The sequence below is a fragment of the Engystomops pustulosus genome, chromosome 6 (assembly GCF_040894005.1).
Source record: "Engystomops pustulosus chromosome 6, aEngPut4.maternal, whole genome shotgun sequence".
NCBI lineage: Eukaryota > Metazoa > Chordata > Amphibia > Anura > Leptodactylidae > Engystomops > Engystomops pustulosus.
In genome coordinates this window covers 95236696-95254670 of record NC_092416.1, presented here as the reverse complement: position 1 = coordinate 95254670, position 17975 = coordinate 95236696, and the positions used below count along the sequence as shown (strand labels likewise).

Below are 17975 nucleotides of genomic sequence, written 5' to 3'. Positions count from 1 at the left end.
CCAGGGCCCCACTTTGTCTAGCACCGGCCCTGAGAGTGGTAATAGTATTATCAAACCAACCAACTTCTCCTAGATAGGAGAAAAAAAGGTAGACAGATGAAGAGTTTAGTGGTTCACCAGAGAGGCACCTACCTGAAGAGGTCACGGAATGAGAATGGGTGAGAAAGGAGGCGCGAAAAGGCTGCAACAAGCTGAAAAGTACAAAGATTTACACAGCGCAATAGTTATAACACAAAAATCAAAGTAAGAATAATTAGTATATATACGATAAAAGAAAGTGATGAATTTGCAGTGTCTCATGGTGTCCAAATGGATGCTTGGATAAAACAATATGGGATTGGTAGGGTAAAAATCCAGGTATGACAGAGAAGCTGTTTAATGGTGCATCAGATTGACATTTTTTATTAAATTAGAAATGGGCCCATTTACTTACCCAGTCCCTGTGCGATCCCCGATCCGGACTGTCCGACGAGGATGAACTCTGCATGTGTCGTTTCCCCGATCAGGTCCGCCGGAGTTCACCATCTCCCTCCCACTGCATGTAAGTGCATGGCTTGCAACACAATTTTTAAGTTAAATTCCACAGTTTGTCCGGATCCATTGGATCGTTCGTCAGCCCACCCCCCGATTTGTGTCGCATGAAAGCCGGCGGCCACTGCAGCAAAATCTGATTGTGTGCGCCAAAAAACCCTTACAAATCCCTAGCCCAGTGCTGCAAAATAGAAATCGTCAGGAAGTCCGACGAAAGTGCAGTCCGCGGGGCCCTTAGTAAATGAGGCCCAATGCATTTTGAGAACACACTGTTCTCTTCATCAGGTCCAAGTAACAGCTAAAATATTAACATGAAACCACTTACAATCATAGAAATAACAAATATACAAAGATAAATGTTTTTTGTTTTTTTTTAACATTTTATTGAACAAAAGAGAAGCATACATGCATTAGACCAACGTTTGGTCTGACTTTTTACTGAGTATTTTTAACATGTACATGGGATGGTAGTAATCCATAGAGACAGATATACAAATCTAGAAGCGCAAGTTCACCTTTTCTCTGTCATTAAGTGTACAATACATTATTTCTTGCATTATGTCTATTATCAGTCCATAGTGTTACAGATTGCCAATTATGGGTCATTTGGCGTTCACTGTATTTCCAAGGTATGCTTTGTATTCTTCTCATACAAAAATAACTCAAAATAAAAACAACAATAAACATATACTATTACTTATATATTTTAATAATTTTTATAAGAACTTGTATGAACTTAAAACATATTTATCTGTACACCCCTGGTTTTTGATGTAAAGATAAATATGTTTTAAGTTCATACAAGTTCTTTAAAATTATTGAAATATATAAGTAATAGATTTTTATACATAATTCAAGTGGACCTGATGAATTGTAAAGAAATGAGTGAATAAGTGTTTGAAATTGTATAAATTAGTTACAACTAAATAAACTACACTAAAATTGTGTATGATAATAATGATACTGAGGTAACAGTTCTTAGGTGTAGACACTAGATGGCAGTATTATGTAAAAGATGTGGCACAAGTGTAGTGTGAGACTGACCTCAAAGACACGGAACTGTGGGGCTCATTTACTAAGGGTTGCACGGTGCACTTTAGTCAGACTGCGCGTTCTTCATGGCTAAAATTGAACAGATATTTAAGAAACTTCTGTGCTGCTACTGTGTCGCACCCTTTAGTGGTGCAGCTGCGCTGGCTTCCGTGCAACCCAAATAAGGGGGCGTGCCGTCGGATGGTCAGACTGACTTGGACCGAGCACTGTATTTAACTTTGAAATTGTGTTGCACGCCCCATGTTAAAGATGCCACAAAAAAAGATGGTGAACTCTGTCGGACCTGAGTGGGGAAGCGACACATTCATGATTTCAGGCGCACAATCTTAATGAATCGATGCACACAGCATTATAGCCGGACAATGCACTTTCAGTGAACTTGTATGTAAATGTGCCCCTGTGTGTAAGTTCCAATGATAACGGACCCTGGTGGAAAAGGGACTGAATCTGGAGGTTAAGGAGTTAATTAGTAATTGGTATTAGGTTAGAGAAGCAAAATAACAAAAACTTACCATATAAACTCGAGTACAAACCTAATTTTTCAGCACAAAATTTGTGCTGAAAAACTCTAACTCGGCTTATACTCGAGTCTATAAAAAAATGAACACTTTGCTCACCTTTCCGACGTCCCCCATAGGTCCTCTTCTGCTCCAGTGCCGCCTCAGGTCCCTGGAATCCTCTTCTGGTTCTTCCGCTCCTATTTGGGAACTTCCGCTTCACTTCGGGTCCCCTCTTGATGCCAGTGGCTCACAATTGATGATGTTGGCAAGCGGCTGACGTCATTTTGTGTGACGGCAGAGCACGAAGACCCAAAAAGGAGCTGAATGTCCCGAAGACGAGCAGAAGAGGACAAAAGGACCTGAGGTGGCATCGGAAGCCGAAGAGGACCTACGGGGGATGTCGGAAAGGTGAGTATTGTGCTAATTTTTTATTTTTTTTTTTTACTACATGGGCTGGTATGTTGTATACTACAGGGGCTTACAAGCTATATATCACAGGGGGCTGGCAAGCTGTATACTACAGGGGCTGGCAGGCTATATATTACAGGGGGCTAGCAAGCTATATACTACAAGGGGCTGGCAGGCTATATACTACAGGGGGCTGGCTAGCTATATACTACAGGGGGCTGGCTAGCTATATGCTGGGACGCTGTGACCAATGCATTTTCCGCCTCCCCTCGGCTTATACTTCAGTCAATAGGTTTTAAGAGGTTTTTTTGTGTTAAAATTGGGTACCTCGGCTTATACTCGGGTCGGCTTATACTCGAGTATATACATTTGGTGAAAATATAAACTTACTTTAATAGTAAAGTTGCAGGCCGGCAGTAGAGCGCTGTGTGCTATCTCCATTGCCACAGCCGCCAGGGCTTATATAAAATGAAAACTGATGCATACGCGGGATCCCAATCACTCTGAGCCAAAATGTTGCTAATTGCCAGCTGAAGTGGGTTGAGGACTGCCATGTTATAACAGAATTGTGAATGCTTTATAATAAAGAATGGATTGTTTAACTGGTAATAAAAAATGAATTGATAAATAGATTAACAGGTGGTAAACCATTGGTAATAGAAACTTATATGAGATGGTAGGGAATTTCAGAATTGGATTAATGATTTAGGGTTTGAATACATGAAATATGGCAATTAATTTAATGTGTGAATATATTAGAATTATGGGTGATAATGAAGAAGGAATTGATAAATGGATTAAATGGTAATAAAAAATGAATAAATAAAGAAATTAATAAATTAATGGGTTAACTGGTGATAAGAAATGGTAACAAATATCAGAGATGACTTGATAATTTAGGATGTGAATAAATGCAATATGTAAATTAGCCTAATGTGTGAATAAATTAGAAACATGAAGGAGTTATAACAAAGAAGGAATCGATAAATGGATTAAATTGTAATAAAAAATGAATTAATAAATGTATCAAGTGGTAATAAAAATTGCTAAGAGATTGTAGGAAATATCAGAACTGGATTGATAATTTAGGATATGAATAAATGAAATATGACAATTAATCATTAAATGGGTTATAATAAAGAAAGAGTTGATTATTGGATTGACTGATAATGAAAAATGAATAAATAAATGGATGCACTGGTAATCAAAATTAATATGAGATAGTAGGAAATATCAGAATTGTAGTATTGGATAATTGAGGCTGGATGAGATCTTGGAACTTGTTCTATAGGGATGAGTGTCATTAAATTAAGATTATTATAATTGAGTTTTGGAATGCCGGGACACATGTGTTGTGTAATGTGTAACCGGCTTTAGTAATGTCTCCTATGCATATTCATACTCTCTCTCTAAAGGATTCGCTTTTGCATCCTACATATTGTAGGGTGCAGGGTGCAATGTTTTGATATATTGCACATTAAACATTGATTGCTATTAAGTGGTACACACCCTTTGGTAATGGTGTGATATTAATGGTTCATTTTGAGTGGTGTTTACTGTCTAAAGCTTTAAGTTTTGAAGGGGGCAAGATTGTTTTTAGGGTGGGGGCTCTCCTGAAGGTTAGTAGTGGTCATCTAATGTCTAGACCTAAGAGCTGTTACTTCCAGTATCATTATTATTATACAGCCCTATTTTCCCCTACCTAGGAATCTGTTTAGTTGGAACTAATTTATACAATTTCAAACACTTATTCACTTATGCTTATTTTTCATTACAATTCATCATGTCCACTTGAAATATGTAAAAAAAATGTATTTTGTATGTCTTTTAATAGATTTCATAAGAACTTCTATGAATTTAAAAACATCTTTATCATTCAGTTATACTAATTTAAACTATTTCAAACATTTCATAGCATCATAATATCATAGTATATAAGGATGGAAAAAGACACAAGTCCATCAAGTCCAGGATTGATAAAATGTTTTTTCCCCATAACCCGTGATATTTTTTTCTCCAGAAAGGCATCCAGGCCTCTCTTGAACATCAATAAACGGGCTACATACATTAAGGGGATGTTATAGTTCGTTCATGACATACTAAATGTTGTCAGGATTCCCTTCTATAAACAGTCAGATCATACAATTGGCTATAAAAGATTAAACACCTAGAAACAGAACATTAACCCCTTAAGGACGCAGGGTTTTTCCGCTCATTTCTCGCTCTCCAACTTCAAAAATCCATAACTTTTTCATTTTTACGTGTACAGACCTGTGTGAGGGCTTATTTTGTGCGTAACAAATTTTACTTTCCCGTAATGTTATTTATTTTAACATGCCGTGTACTGCGAAGCTGAAAAAAAATTCCAAATGTGGAAAAACTGAAAAAAAAATGCACGTTCACGTTCTTGTGGGCTCAGTTTTTTCGACTTTGACTGTGCACTCAAAATAACACCTCAGCTTTATTCTTTGGTTCAGTGCGATCGCGGTGATACCAAATGTATATAGGTTTTATTGTGTTTTAATACATTTTCAAAAATTAAACGAATGTGTACAAAAAAGAAAAACTAATTTTTGCCATCTTCTGACGCTAATAACTTTTTCATACTTTGGTGCACGGAGATGTGTGAGGAGTAATTTTTTGCAAAATGAGGCGAAATTTTCATTGCTACCATTTTGAGGTCTGTGCGACATTTGAATTTTTAATATTTTATTAATTTTTTTTTTTTTTTTTTTCACTATTATTTAGCCCATCTAGTGTACATTAACCCTAGATGGTCAGATCGCTCCTACCATATACTGCAATACTTTTGTATTGCAATATATGGCATTTTTGCAGCACATTCATTACAATGAGCCACTGGCTCATTGTAACGAATCTGCAGAAGCCATTAAGCCTCGGGTCAAACAAAGACCCGAGGCTACCATGGCAACCGATCGCCGCCCCCCGATGACGTTCGGGGGCGCGGCGATCGCAATAAAGATGGTGGCGGCAATGACATGGTTAATAGCGTGGGGGTTTTCTGCAAAATGCAAAAACCCCCACCTTTGTATGAAGAGGACTCAGCCTGTGAGCCCTCTTCATACTCTCTTTATACCTATGTAGCTCTACGGCGCAGAGCGTTAAGGGGTTAAGCCAATTTAAACAAAATATCTTTCTTTTATTGAACACTCGGTTTACACAAAACAATATACAATAGACTAACAATAGAATAATTTTCACAAATGGGTAGATGAGGATATCACATTAAAAACATGAAATTCATGGGGCGGGGGTTTGAGATATAAGTGATTTTAAAGGAAGGTCACGTAATCAAAATGCAAGAAAGTTTTTATGTGCAAGAAGCTGCATTAAAGTGCAAAGTGCTACAGTGCCAATCTACTGGTAATCGTGCTGCCGTCAATGCACAAAATAATATAACTGTACAGGTTTAATGATGTCACAACATACCCATGATGATGATGTTACACCCGTCCACAATGAACAAAAAGTGGAACTTTCAGACACTAAATAAATCTGTCCCAATATTCTATTTGTGGCCTGACCAGTGATTTGTATATGGGCAAAACTATGTCCCCATCATGAAAATCTATTCCTCTCTTGATAAATCCCATAATTTAATTCGCTTTAGCAGCAGCCGCCTGGCTCTGGTCACTAAAGTTAAAGGGGTTGTCCGAGTTTAAAAAAAAATATATATATATGTGGCCGGGAGCGGGCTGACTAAAATAATAAAGATGTACTTACCTTCCGGTGCCCTCCCGTATCCAGGATTCAGCTTCCGGCCGGCCGTGGCCGGGTACGCCTATCCGTCCCTATACACAGCATTGTGTATGGGGGCCGGAAGGTTGTCGTGTCCGGCCGGAAGCTGAATGCAGCGCTGCTCTGGCGGCCATGTTTGTTTACATGGCGCCCGGACCGGAGCGACAGCAGTGCTGGATACGGGAGGGCACCGGAAGGTAAGTACATCTTTATTATTTTAGTCAGCCCGCTCCCGGCCACATATATATATTTTTTTTCAAAACACGGACAACCCCTTTAAGTTTACCATCCACCAATACCCCAAGTCTTTTTCAGCTGCAGTTTTACCAAGTAATTGACTGTTTAGAACATATTATCCTTTTTTTTAATGTTCCAATTGCATAACTTTACATTTATTCACTCCTCAAGCTTCCACAAATCCATCTGTAATGCTAAACTATCGACCTCAGTATTAATTACTTTACACAGCTTAGTATCATCTGCAAATATTGAAATTTGACTGTGTAAGCTCACTACAAGATCATTAATAAAAAATATTAAAAAGACCCCATGGGACTTCACTGGTAAAGTCAACCCAATCTGATAATGTACCATTAATGACAACCCTCTGTTTTCTATCACTAAGCCAATTACTTACCCAAATTTACAGATTTTCCCCTAGTCCCAGCAATCTCATTTTATGTACCAACCATTTATGCAGCACTGTGTCAAATGCCTTTGTCCAGATACACAACTTCCACAGCCTCCTCCAGATCCAGTCTGGAACTTACTTCCTCACAGAAGCCAATCAGATTAGTCTGACAGGACTGATCCCGCATAAACCCATGCTGATGCTGGGGGCGGGGGGGGGGGGTTATAAGGTTGTGTGCAGTGATATACTCTGGGGTAGCATCTCTAACAAACGTTTCAAATATTTTCCCCACAACAGAAGTTAGGCTCACAGGTCTGTAGTTTCCAGGATTGCTTTTTGATCCTTTTTTGTATATTCGTACCACATTTGCTTTGCATCAGTCCTGTGGAACAGAACCAGTCCTCAGGCAATCTTCAAATATTAAAAATAATGGTCTGTTTATCACGGTACATAGTTCATGCAGAATCCGGGGGTGTATGCCATCTGGCCCATGTGATTTGTCTTAGTGGTTGTGAGGCGGTGCCGTAGCTATTCCTGGGTTAAACTTTTGACATTCTAAAGAGAATTTACATCATGCCTTCCACCAGGGGATTTTCCTGGGTAAAGACAGTCGAGAAGGTGACATACAGTAGATTGGCACTTTCCTCATTTCCTTCCACCACGACCACCAGGTAATTCCTCAAAGGGCCCACACTCTCTGTTTTTTAGTTTCTTATCATTTATATACCTGGAAAGTAATTTGGGATTCATTTTGCTTTCTTTGGGAATATTACTCTCAGTCTCTATTTTTGCGGCCTTAATCCTGTAACACCTCATTGCTACCTTTTGTGTTTTTTGCATTTTGCTGCACAAACGTAGCACAAACTTTTGAAACCACTTTTGTTCGATTCAGTTAATGTGGGTGTGCTGGTTGACGTTTTGAACTTTACAAATTAGTTAATATCTTCAAAACAAATACAGCAAAAACATAAAAGAATTGATTGACACCAGTTTTGTTTGATTTGAGTAACGTGGGGGGACTGGTTGACCTCTGATGACCTCTGGAAACTTTTATTAATAGCGTAAAAATTATTGCGGCACAAACAAGGATTTTTGCGGAACAAACCAGCACAAACGTAGCACAAATGTTTGACACCAATTCTGTTGATTTGAACAAGGTGGGGGCCAACTTCACTCCTGAGAGGTGGTGAACAAGGTCTCTGCCATCAGGGGTTATAGAGGAGGATTATCACTGGCTGGGCAAAAGAGGTCTGAAGATGGGTCTTCACATTGCCATTGCCAGGCCACACTGACCAGTTTTACTGATTTTATGATGATTTATTCATGTGAACATAGGCTTATTAACTATGTATGAAATTTATACATGTTCATCTTTTACATTGAGAAGATGAAACCTATTTTGTTCTGTTTGTGGCAAATGTTTTGACATCAAAAACAATTTCTTATGCATTTTTTATAAAAAATGTATTTAATATTTGAAGTATATAAACTCCTAAACACAATTTTTAAAATGTAACCAGTGTCTGCTTCCAGGAAATATAGGGTTTTATATATTTTAGTATGATTCTTTATGTTGTAATTTTGGTTTTATTTGTACATGTCAAAATAGTACAATTCACAATGGCAAATAATGGTGAAAATTTTCCACAAACTCCTTAAAAAAAGGATTAAGAGTCATTGACCAAAATACCGGTTTTTCTGACACTTTTCAGGAAATGAAATGCCCTTAGTCATAGCCTTCATTGTATTGCCCAAAACACAAAGACATCCAGGAAACAACCAGAGGATAATTATTTGTTAAAGAGGAGACGATCAACAGTGTTTAAGGTAGCAGATAGATCAAGAAGGACAAGAACACAGAAGTGTATTTTGGCCATGTATGTTGTTTTTTTTAATTTCAGTTATAGAGAATATAATGTTAGAGTGAGCAAACAATCACTGGTGTTCTGTTTGGGAATTATCAGCATACAGATGGTGCTTAAAACTCGGCCTGCTGATAGTAGAAGGAAAAGAGGAGAAGACCCTGGACAGAGCACTGAGGAAAACAGAAATCTAGAGAGCTAGGAAAATTAAGAAATAGCTGTGACCTTAGGTTAACAGAGTGAGGGAAATATGCAAATATGCTTTCCAGTATGGGATAAGGATACAGCGGCCTTAGTTTGCAAAGTCTCCGTAAGGAGAGCTCTTACTTCCCCACCACTGACAGAGGGAAGCTTTAGTAAAGCAATAGAGTGGAGGTCACTAGTATTAAATGTTGCAAAGGGATCCAGAATGAATGAAGAATGGCAACCTTAAAATCAAGCTGTAATGCGTTCAATGGATCAAAGATTACTCTCTAGTAGTGGTCTGTCTTGGTTTCCTGGAGCTAGGTCATAATAGCTTAGAAGTCAGGCAATTATTTGAAATGACCATCCTGCTGCTTGCATTCTAATGATGTGCTCTTCTCAAAGTCTGCGAACTGGGAAAATGTTTTTAGTTTATTGTAGAGCCATGTCTATCAGTTAACAATCTCTCACCATAAAGTGCTCTACCCAAAAGTAGCCTCTGTGAGCATTTATAAAGGGCAGCAGGGGAAGCACAAGAGGTCTTAATCAGACCACTCCTGTAATTTTTAAAAAATCTACATTCAAAGTGTTTCAGCTATCTGGCATTTCTATTTGATACACAATACCTAATAATGCTCTTACACCAGCAAGGTTAGAGCTTATATCACTGCCTATTGTAAGAATGGTACACATAAAATTTCCATCAAATCTTTGGACAAGGTTTTCCAAACATAAATTCTTCAGTAAAAATCTCCACGGATGTAATTATATTTGTGTGACAAACTTTTGTAATCATAAGTATGGGATATTGTGTAACTATTGTATGCAATGATTTCAGTTTATGTAGTTGTAAATCACTATGATTTTTTTTCTTTTGTTGCAGGAAAAGAAACTATTCAACATGGCATATCATTGTTTAGCCAAACAAATAATAATATTATCAATATTAATACATATTGCACCTCCATTATTAGCTTTTGGGTATTATAAGTGTTTCTTGGCCTTTGCAGTATGCAAATTGTATAGGACAAGGGATTGTGAATTTGATCAAGGCTGTTCAAAATCTCCCCAATACAACACAATGGCTTAATGTATCACAAAATGTCATAGAAATAGTGGGAAACAGCACTTTTCTCCATTTTCCCAGTCTTCTTGAGCTTCTGCTAAGCAGAAATAACATCCACACTGTTCAGTCTGGGGCATTCCACAATTTAAAGAATCTTCATATACTGGACCTGAGTTATAATGAAATACAAAGTTTGGACAATTGGGATATGAGTGACCTGAGAAATCTAAGGATTCTAGACATTCAGCATAATAAAATCAGTACTATACAAAGCACAAGTTTAACGCCTTTACATCATTTACAAGAACTCGATTTGTCTTTAAACAAAATAACCAACTTTACAACTGTGGCAGAAGCTGTAAATAATTTAACTGAGTTATCCAGTCTGAACCTAAGTGCTAATACGATATCCAATTTGTCTAACAGCCAGAGGTTGAGAGCGCTTCAGTCATTGAACGTTTTAGACCTCAGTTACAATTCAATTGGTGACTTAGACCTTAGTTATTTGTACATGCCCAATCTCAAAAGTCTAATGATCATGCAAAACAACATGAGGGCTATAAATGCTAGTTCGTTTAACAGTGTACCAAAATTAGCTATGATCAACTTTGATAAAAACCCATTAAACATTTCCTTTCTTCTGGGAATCCAGCTCCCATATCTAACTGAACTGCACTGGTCAAGCATGAGACCCCAACTTGATGATAATTTGTCTATTCCATGTCAAGTTTTCCAGTCTTTACCAAAATTACAAGTCTTATATATAATGCACTCAAAGATTTCATCTTCCAAAATTGGGCAAATTGGTGAATGCACCAATCTAACATCACTGATTCTTTCAACAAGTGGTCTTAGGGTACTGTCAAAAGGGAACTTTCAGAAATTTAGGTACCTTAAGGTTCTTTATCTTAACAAGTGCAAAATAAATACAATCTGGAATGGCACATGGATTGGTCTTGTATCACTCCATACCTTGATTCTAGAGAGAAATGAACTTGCATTTCTACAAGACAAATTATTCAGTCCGCTTATTGGTCTTGAGTATTTGGACCTGTCAAAAAATAGCTTAACTTACATAAACAATGAAGCATTTGAAGGCTTGAGAAATCTAAAAACCCTTATTCTGAAGGACTGCAAAATAGCAGTCATTAAGACAAAAAACTTCATATATTTAGGGAGTCTAACCTTTTTGGACATGCAGGACAACTGTATATCAAGAATTAGGAAAATGTATTTTTACAGTCTGACTAGACTTGAGACACTTTTATTATCAGGAAATAAACTGCATTCATTGCAAGGTGATAGTCTTAAAAATCTCAAGTCACTCAAGTGGCTAGATATATCTAATAATGCACTCTATAGGATTTCTGATAAAACTTTCAATTGTAAAGCTCTTAGAATTCTCAATATTAGTGGAAATGAGCTTACTTTTAATAAACGTGATACTAAAAATCCATTTATAAATCTTAAGCATCTTGAATCTCTGGACATGAGCTACCAAAACCAACGCTATAAGGATCCTGTTTCAAAAACACTTTTTAAAGGCCTACAATCCCTTAAGAAACTCAATGTTCAAGGTATTCCAAGCTCCTTTTTCATTAATGTATCTTTTACATTTTTGTCCAATTTGACAGACTTTGATATGTCTGAAACATTTCAAAGATCTGATTTTAATTCTTCTGTGGCATTAATCCAAAAATGTAATCAAACAAGATATCTTCACCTTGATAACAATGAAATCACTAATCTACCTGAAGATATATTCACTGGTTTTAACTTGCTGGAAAAACTTTCTCTGAAAAAGAACAAACTGAGAAACATTAGTGAAAAGTTTGTGAAACCATTGTTGCAGTTAAGAAATTTGGATCTGTCTATGAATCCACTCTTATGTTATTGTGAAAACTACTGGTTCCACAATTGGTCAGAATTTAACACTCAGGTGCAGATACCATTTTTAAAATCCTACACCTGTTTTGGCCAAGTAGCCTATGAAATTAATTTCATAAACCAGGATTTAAGTTTTTGTAAAAATGACTTATCATCTTTATTTTTCTCTGTGTCATTTGTATTCACATTACTCTTCCTGGTCATAAGTCTTGTAGTGGTTAAAATGAAATGGTCCGTACTGTACATCTATCACATGATAAAAGTTTGGCTTCAATGGAAAATACAAAGGGAAAAGAGACTGTATATGTATGATGCTTACATCTCATACTGTTCAGATGATGAAGACTGGGTCACAGAAGAATTATTGCCACATCTGGAAAGCCAGGACCGACACAAGTACAACATTTGCTTCAAACCAAGAGATTTTACTCCGGGAATCTACCATATTGATAACATCCAGGCTGCCATTAAAAACAGCCGCAAGACTATTTGTATAGTCAGCAGAAATTATCTGAAAAGTCAATGGTGCAAGGTGGAAGCTGAAATTGCATGTTCAAGAGTCTTTTATGAAAAGGAGGATGTATTGCTTGTGGTGTTTTTGGAAGAAATCCCAGATTTTAGGTAAGGGTATTATGATGCTTGAAATGATAGCTTTGGAGATCATAGTAAAGACAATGGTGATGCCATGTATTACAATATATAGAGACACCACATTAAAGCTTTAGCTATTCATTGAAATCTCAGAAGACATTATATGAGGCTGCTTGACTCCACTACACACAAAACAAAACACTTTAATCCAGTTCCATGGTGGATGAGGCTTAATGTCCCTGTCTATCAGTCACTAGGACCTATGTGTGACTACTACTGTAATTCTGCAACACCTAATGAGTGGAAGACTATACTATATGAAGGCATATCACTCAACATCATTAAAACCATATATATATATAAAAAAATAAAACTATAAAAACAAACTTGTTCCCTGGACAAACCTAAGATACAACTTCCCATCCTTTTCCGACACTGAGAGAATATTGTTGTACAGAAATATTAAAATAAAATAATAAACATGACATATTAGGCAACTATGTCTGTGATGACCCAAAATGTACTGTAAATCTTAACAAATTATTCCATTTGGTGAACCCCATAAAAAATTCTTACATGTGTGGCGCCGGTACGGTGCCACACATGTGTGGCACTATTCCGTGCCATACATGAGGAAAAGATAGAGCCTGTTATACCGCCGTGTGAATGCACCATAATTGTTTTTTTATTGTAAAATATCAAGCAATAAAAAAAGCAATACAAATCAGGTTCACTGGAACCGAAGTCACTTTCAAAAAATGTTAACGTGTTTATTCCACAAAGTGAGCAGTGTCAATTAAAATAAGTTACTTTATCATACACATTAATGTATATAATATATACAGGCATATACACTGCAGCACTTCACTTCTGCATACATGTATCTACATTGCATCACATCACTGCCATATACATCTATATAAACTGCAGCACATTACCACCGCATACAGGTATATATACTGCAGCACATCACTGCCACATACATGTATCATAGTATATAATAATAGTATCATAGTATATAAGGCTGGAAAAAGACGCAAGTCCACCAAGTCCAACCTTTAAATGTATATACATTGCAGCACATCACCACCACATTCATGTATATACACTGCAGCACATCACTACCACATACATGTATATACATGGCAGCACATCAACAGCACATAACTGCCACGTACAGGAATATACACTGCAGCACATCAACCCCACTTACAGGTATAAACACTGCTGCACATCACTGCAGCTAGTGATGGGCGAATCGATTCTAACAATTCTAAAGCCATTTAGAATTCCAGAAAAAATTAGGTTCGTCACGAATCTGAAGTTTACAGTGATTCGTGGGATCAAATTTTTTATTAAAATTTTTCCTTTATTAGCAAAATGGCCACAAGCATAACGTGTTACGTGGGGCAGAAGAGAACTCTGGGAAGAAGAAAGGAACATGGCAATACTGTTCCTCACTGTATAGGTGTAGTGTTCTTCACTGTATGGTGGTAGTGTTCCTCACTGTATGGTGGTAGTGTTCCTCACTGTATGGCGGTAGTATTCCTCACTGTATGGCGGTAGTGTTCCTCACATTATGGCGGTAGTGTTCCTCACAGTATGGGGTAGTATTCCTCACTGAATGACGGTAGTGTCCCTCAATGTATGGCGGTAGTGTTCCAAACTGTATGGCGGTAGTCTTCCTCACTGTATGGGGGTAGTATCCCTCACTGTATGGGGGTAGTATCCCTCACTGTATGATGGTAGTGTCCCTCACTGTATGGAGGTATTGCTCCTCATTGTATGGGGGTAGTGTTCCTCACTGTATGGCTATAGGGTCTCTCACTGTATGGGGGTAGTGTTCCTCACTGTATGTTATAATCTCTCTCACTGTATGGCGGTAGTGTCCCTCACTGTATGGCAGTAGTGTTCCTCACTGTATGACGGTAGTATTCCTCACTTTGTGGTGGTGTGTTCTTCACCGTATGGCGTAGTGTTCCTCACTGTATGGTGGTAGTGTTCCTCACTGTATGAGGGTAGTGTCCCTCACTGTATGGCGGTAGTATTCCTCACTTTGTGGCGGTAGTGTTCCTCACTGTATGGTGGTAGTGTCCCTCACTGTATGGCAGTAGTGTCCCTCACTGTATGGCGGTAGTATTCCTCACTTTGTAGCGGTAGTGTTCCTCACTGTATGCCGGTAGTGTCCCTCACTGTATGGCTGTAGTGTCCCTCACAGTATGGCGGTAGTGTCCCTCACTGTAGGACGGTAGTATTCCTCACTGTATGGCGGTAGTATTCCGCACTTTGTGGCGGTAGTGTTCCTCACTGTATGGGAGTAGTGTTCTTTACTGTTTGGCGGTAGTGTCCCTCACTGTATGGCAGTAGTGTTCCTCACTGTATGGCGGTAGTGTCCCTCACTGTATGACGGTAGTATTCCTCACTTTGTGGCGGTAGTGTTCCTCACTGTATGGGGGTAGTGTTCTTCACTGTTTGGTGGTAGTGTCCCTCACTGTATGGCAGTAGTGTTCCTCACTGTATGGCGGTAGTGTTCCTCACCGTATGGCAGTAGTGTTCCTCACTATATGGCAGTAGTGTTCCTCACTGTATGGCAGTATTGTGTCCTCATTGTATGGCGTTAGTGTTCTTCACTATATGGCTGTAGTGTTCCTCACTGTATGGCTGTATTCCTCACTGTGTGGTGGCACTGTCCCTCACTGTGTGGCGGTAGTGTTCCTCACTGCATGTCGGTAGTGTTCCTCACTGTATGGCAGTAGTGTCCCTCACAGTGTGCCGATAGTGTCCCTCACTGTGTGGCTGTATTCTTCACTGTATGGCTGTAGTTTTCTTCTCTGTATGGCCATAGTGTTCTTCTCTGTATGGCTGTAGTGTTCCTCACTGTATGGCTGTAGTGTTCCTCACTGTATGGCTGTATTCCTCACTGTATGGCGGTAGTGTCCCTCACTGCAATGTGCGATCAAACGAGGCAACCTCAGGTCTTCGGGAGACCCGATGCTTTCATGGCGATGGATTGCCGCAAGGATCCTTGGCACCGCCATCTTTTTGAAGCCACCGGCAGCTTTGCCGACTATGATGTGCGGTTTATGTTCTCTCCATTTTTGTGTGGGTTTCCTTTAGGTCCTCCGGTTTTCTATCATATTACAAAACATACGGTAGGTTGTTTAGATTGTGAGCCCCATGGGGCAGGGACCAATTTGGCAAGCTCTGTGTGCACTAAATAAATAAAAGAATTATAATTATTATTAGCACATTGCCACCACATACAGGTATATACACTGCAGCACATTGCCGCCACATACAGGTAAACACACTGCAGCACTTCACCACCGCATACATGTATATACAGTGCATCACATCACCGCAATATAAATCTATATACACTGCAGCTCATTACCGCCGCATACAGGTATATACACTGCAGCACATCACCGCTGCATACTGGTATATACACTGCAGCTCATCATCACCGCATACTTGTATATAGACTGTAGCACATCACCGCCACATACATGTATATACACTGCAGCAAATCACCATCACATACATGTATATACACTATGGGTATACAAGAATCCAATGGTACCACCTAGTGTCTAGTCCTGGTATATTCTCTTTTGTTCAGCAGAGGAAGGTTTATGGAGATCACAATACAGTCTATGGTGGTGCTCAAGCCTTTAAATGTGTGTCAGTTATCATCAACTAATGATATGACATAAGGAAAAGGACGGCACTCACCAATCTTCGGTATCTTCAAGTGTTCTTTCTTTATTTACATAAAGACATACTCACAGAGTATACATATATGTGGGGGAGGTGCAAGCAGAAAGCCTGTAGGAGGGCTTTCTGCTTGCATCTTTCTCACATACATGTACACTCTGTGAGTATGTCTTTATGTAAATAAATAAAGAACACTTGAAGATACCAAAGATTGGTGAGTGCCGTCCTTTTCTTATCTCATATTATTCGTTGATATACTACGTGTGGGCTAGCTGTATACAACATGGGGGCTGGCTGTATACTACATGGTGGCTGGCTGTATACAACATGGGGGCTGGCTGTATACAACATGGGGGCTGGCTGTATACTACATGGGGGCTGGCTAGCTGTATACTACATCCTCGGCTTACACTCGAGTCAATAGGTTTTTCCCAGTTTTTGGTGGTAAAACTAGGGGTCTCGGCTTATACTCGGGTCAGCTTATGGTTGAGTATATACAGTAATTATTTTCCTATTAAACTGTAAAAAGCAAACACATGTAGGAGAATCAAAAACATTGAAATTTAAGAAGGCTAATTTCCCGAAATTCAGGGCTTCACTACAGGATATAGACTAAAAGCAGATACTGTCACATAATGATACTAATGGAAGATATTCAAATCTATAGTGGATAATAAGTAACAAGTATAGACGGGAAAGATTACACCCCGCGTGGCTTACAGCTACACTTAAAATGGCAATTAATAAAAAGAGGGTATTCAAAAATATAAAACTGATCAGCCTGATTACAATATGAAAGACAGGTGGTCAAAGATAGCAAAACAAATACCAAGAATTTTTTTAAGTATATCAATGCGAAAAAAAATTGGGCTTTGGTGACTGGAGACCAAAAGAAGGCAGAGATGCTAAATGGTGTTTTTAGCTCCATTTATACAATAGAAGAAAGAACATGTGAAAATTTGATGCATTCTTAGCCCCAATTCTAAAGGGATTGGATATTTCAAGTGAATTATTTAAAGAAGAATTGTTTGATCATTAAATCTCTCCATCATGTGAATTGGGACCTCTGATGAACTCTTGTAGAGAGATTTCAACTGCTTTATTTCTTGTTTGCCTTCTCTCAGGTCCTGTTTCGTGATAATTTAGCTTTTAGAAATCCCATTAGTAAAAAAAAGCCATTGAGGCCTTTGTCTGATGAAAACATCTTTTTTGTCATGATAGGCTTTTATTCCCAAAGCCAGAGATCATCACAGCTTATTGTGTTTTTTAATTTTTTTAGACTTTCTGCCTATCACAAATTAAGGAAGCTGATAAAGCAGAATACATACATTAACTGGCCCGAAGAGCCCGAGGGCAATGAATTCTTCTGGTTCAAGCTTCGGAAAGCATTAGATGCTGGTATATATGAAGACGACTCAATGCAGCTTTGTGTTGCGGACTGAAAAAATTGATGAAATAATGTTTTGTGCATAAATGTATGCATGTGTATGTATCTATGTAATTAAATAAGATTTCTTTAAACTTAATCAGCAATATTAAAAAAAAATAAAATTAGATGCCATACCTTTTTATTTAATGCAACAACTGTAAACCACTGTATGGTATAATTAAAGTTTTGATTTGTAAAAAACTTGTTTAATATACTCAAATATTTCAATACTATTGAAAGTTATTATATATATTCTACTTAACATTTTGGTATATGTAGAAGCAGGGGTGTACATTGAAATCATGGAGCCCATAGCAAATGTCAGGATTAAAAAAAAGAAAAATGGAAAAAGATGTAC

The 17975-nt window shown here is 38.2% G+C and overlaps 1 protein-coding gene across 1 annotated transcript in view; it reads left to right on the top strand.

Moving 5' to 3' along the window:
* Window positions 1-17774, top strand: part of LOC140064030 (uncharacterized) — a 29327-nt gene extending 11553 nt beyond the window's left edge. The window contains 3 exon segments of the mRNA XM_072110432.1: window positions 9811-9932; window positions 9934-12501; window positions 17468-17774. Coding sequence (XP_071966533.1) covers window positions 9811-9932; window positions 9934-12501; window positions 17468-17630 — 2853 coding nt within the window. The 3' untranslated portion in view covers window positions 17631-17774.
* The last annotated feature ends 201 nt before the right edge of the window (window positions 17775-17975 follow it).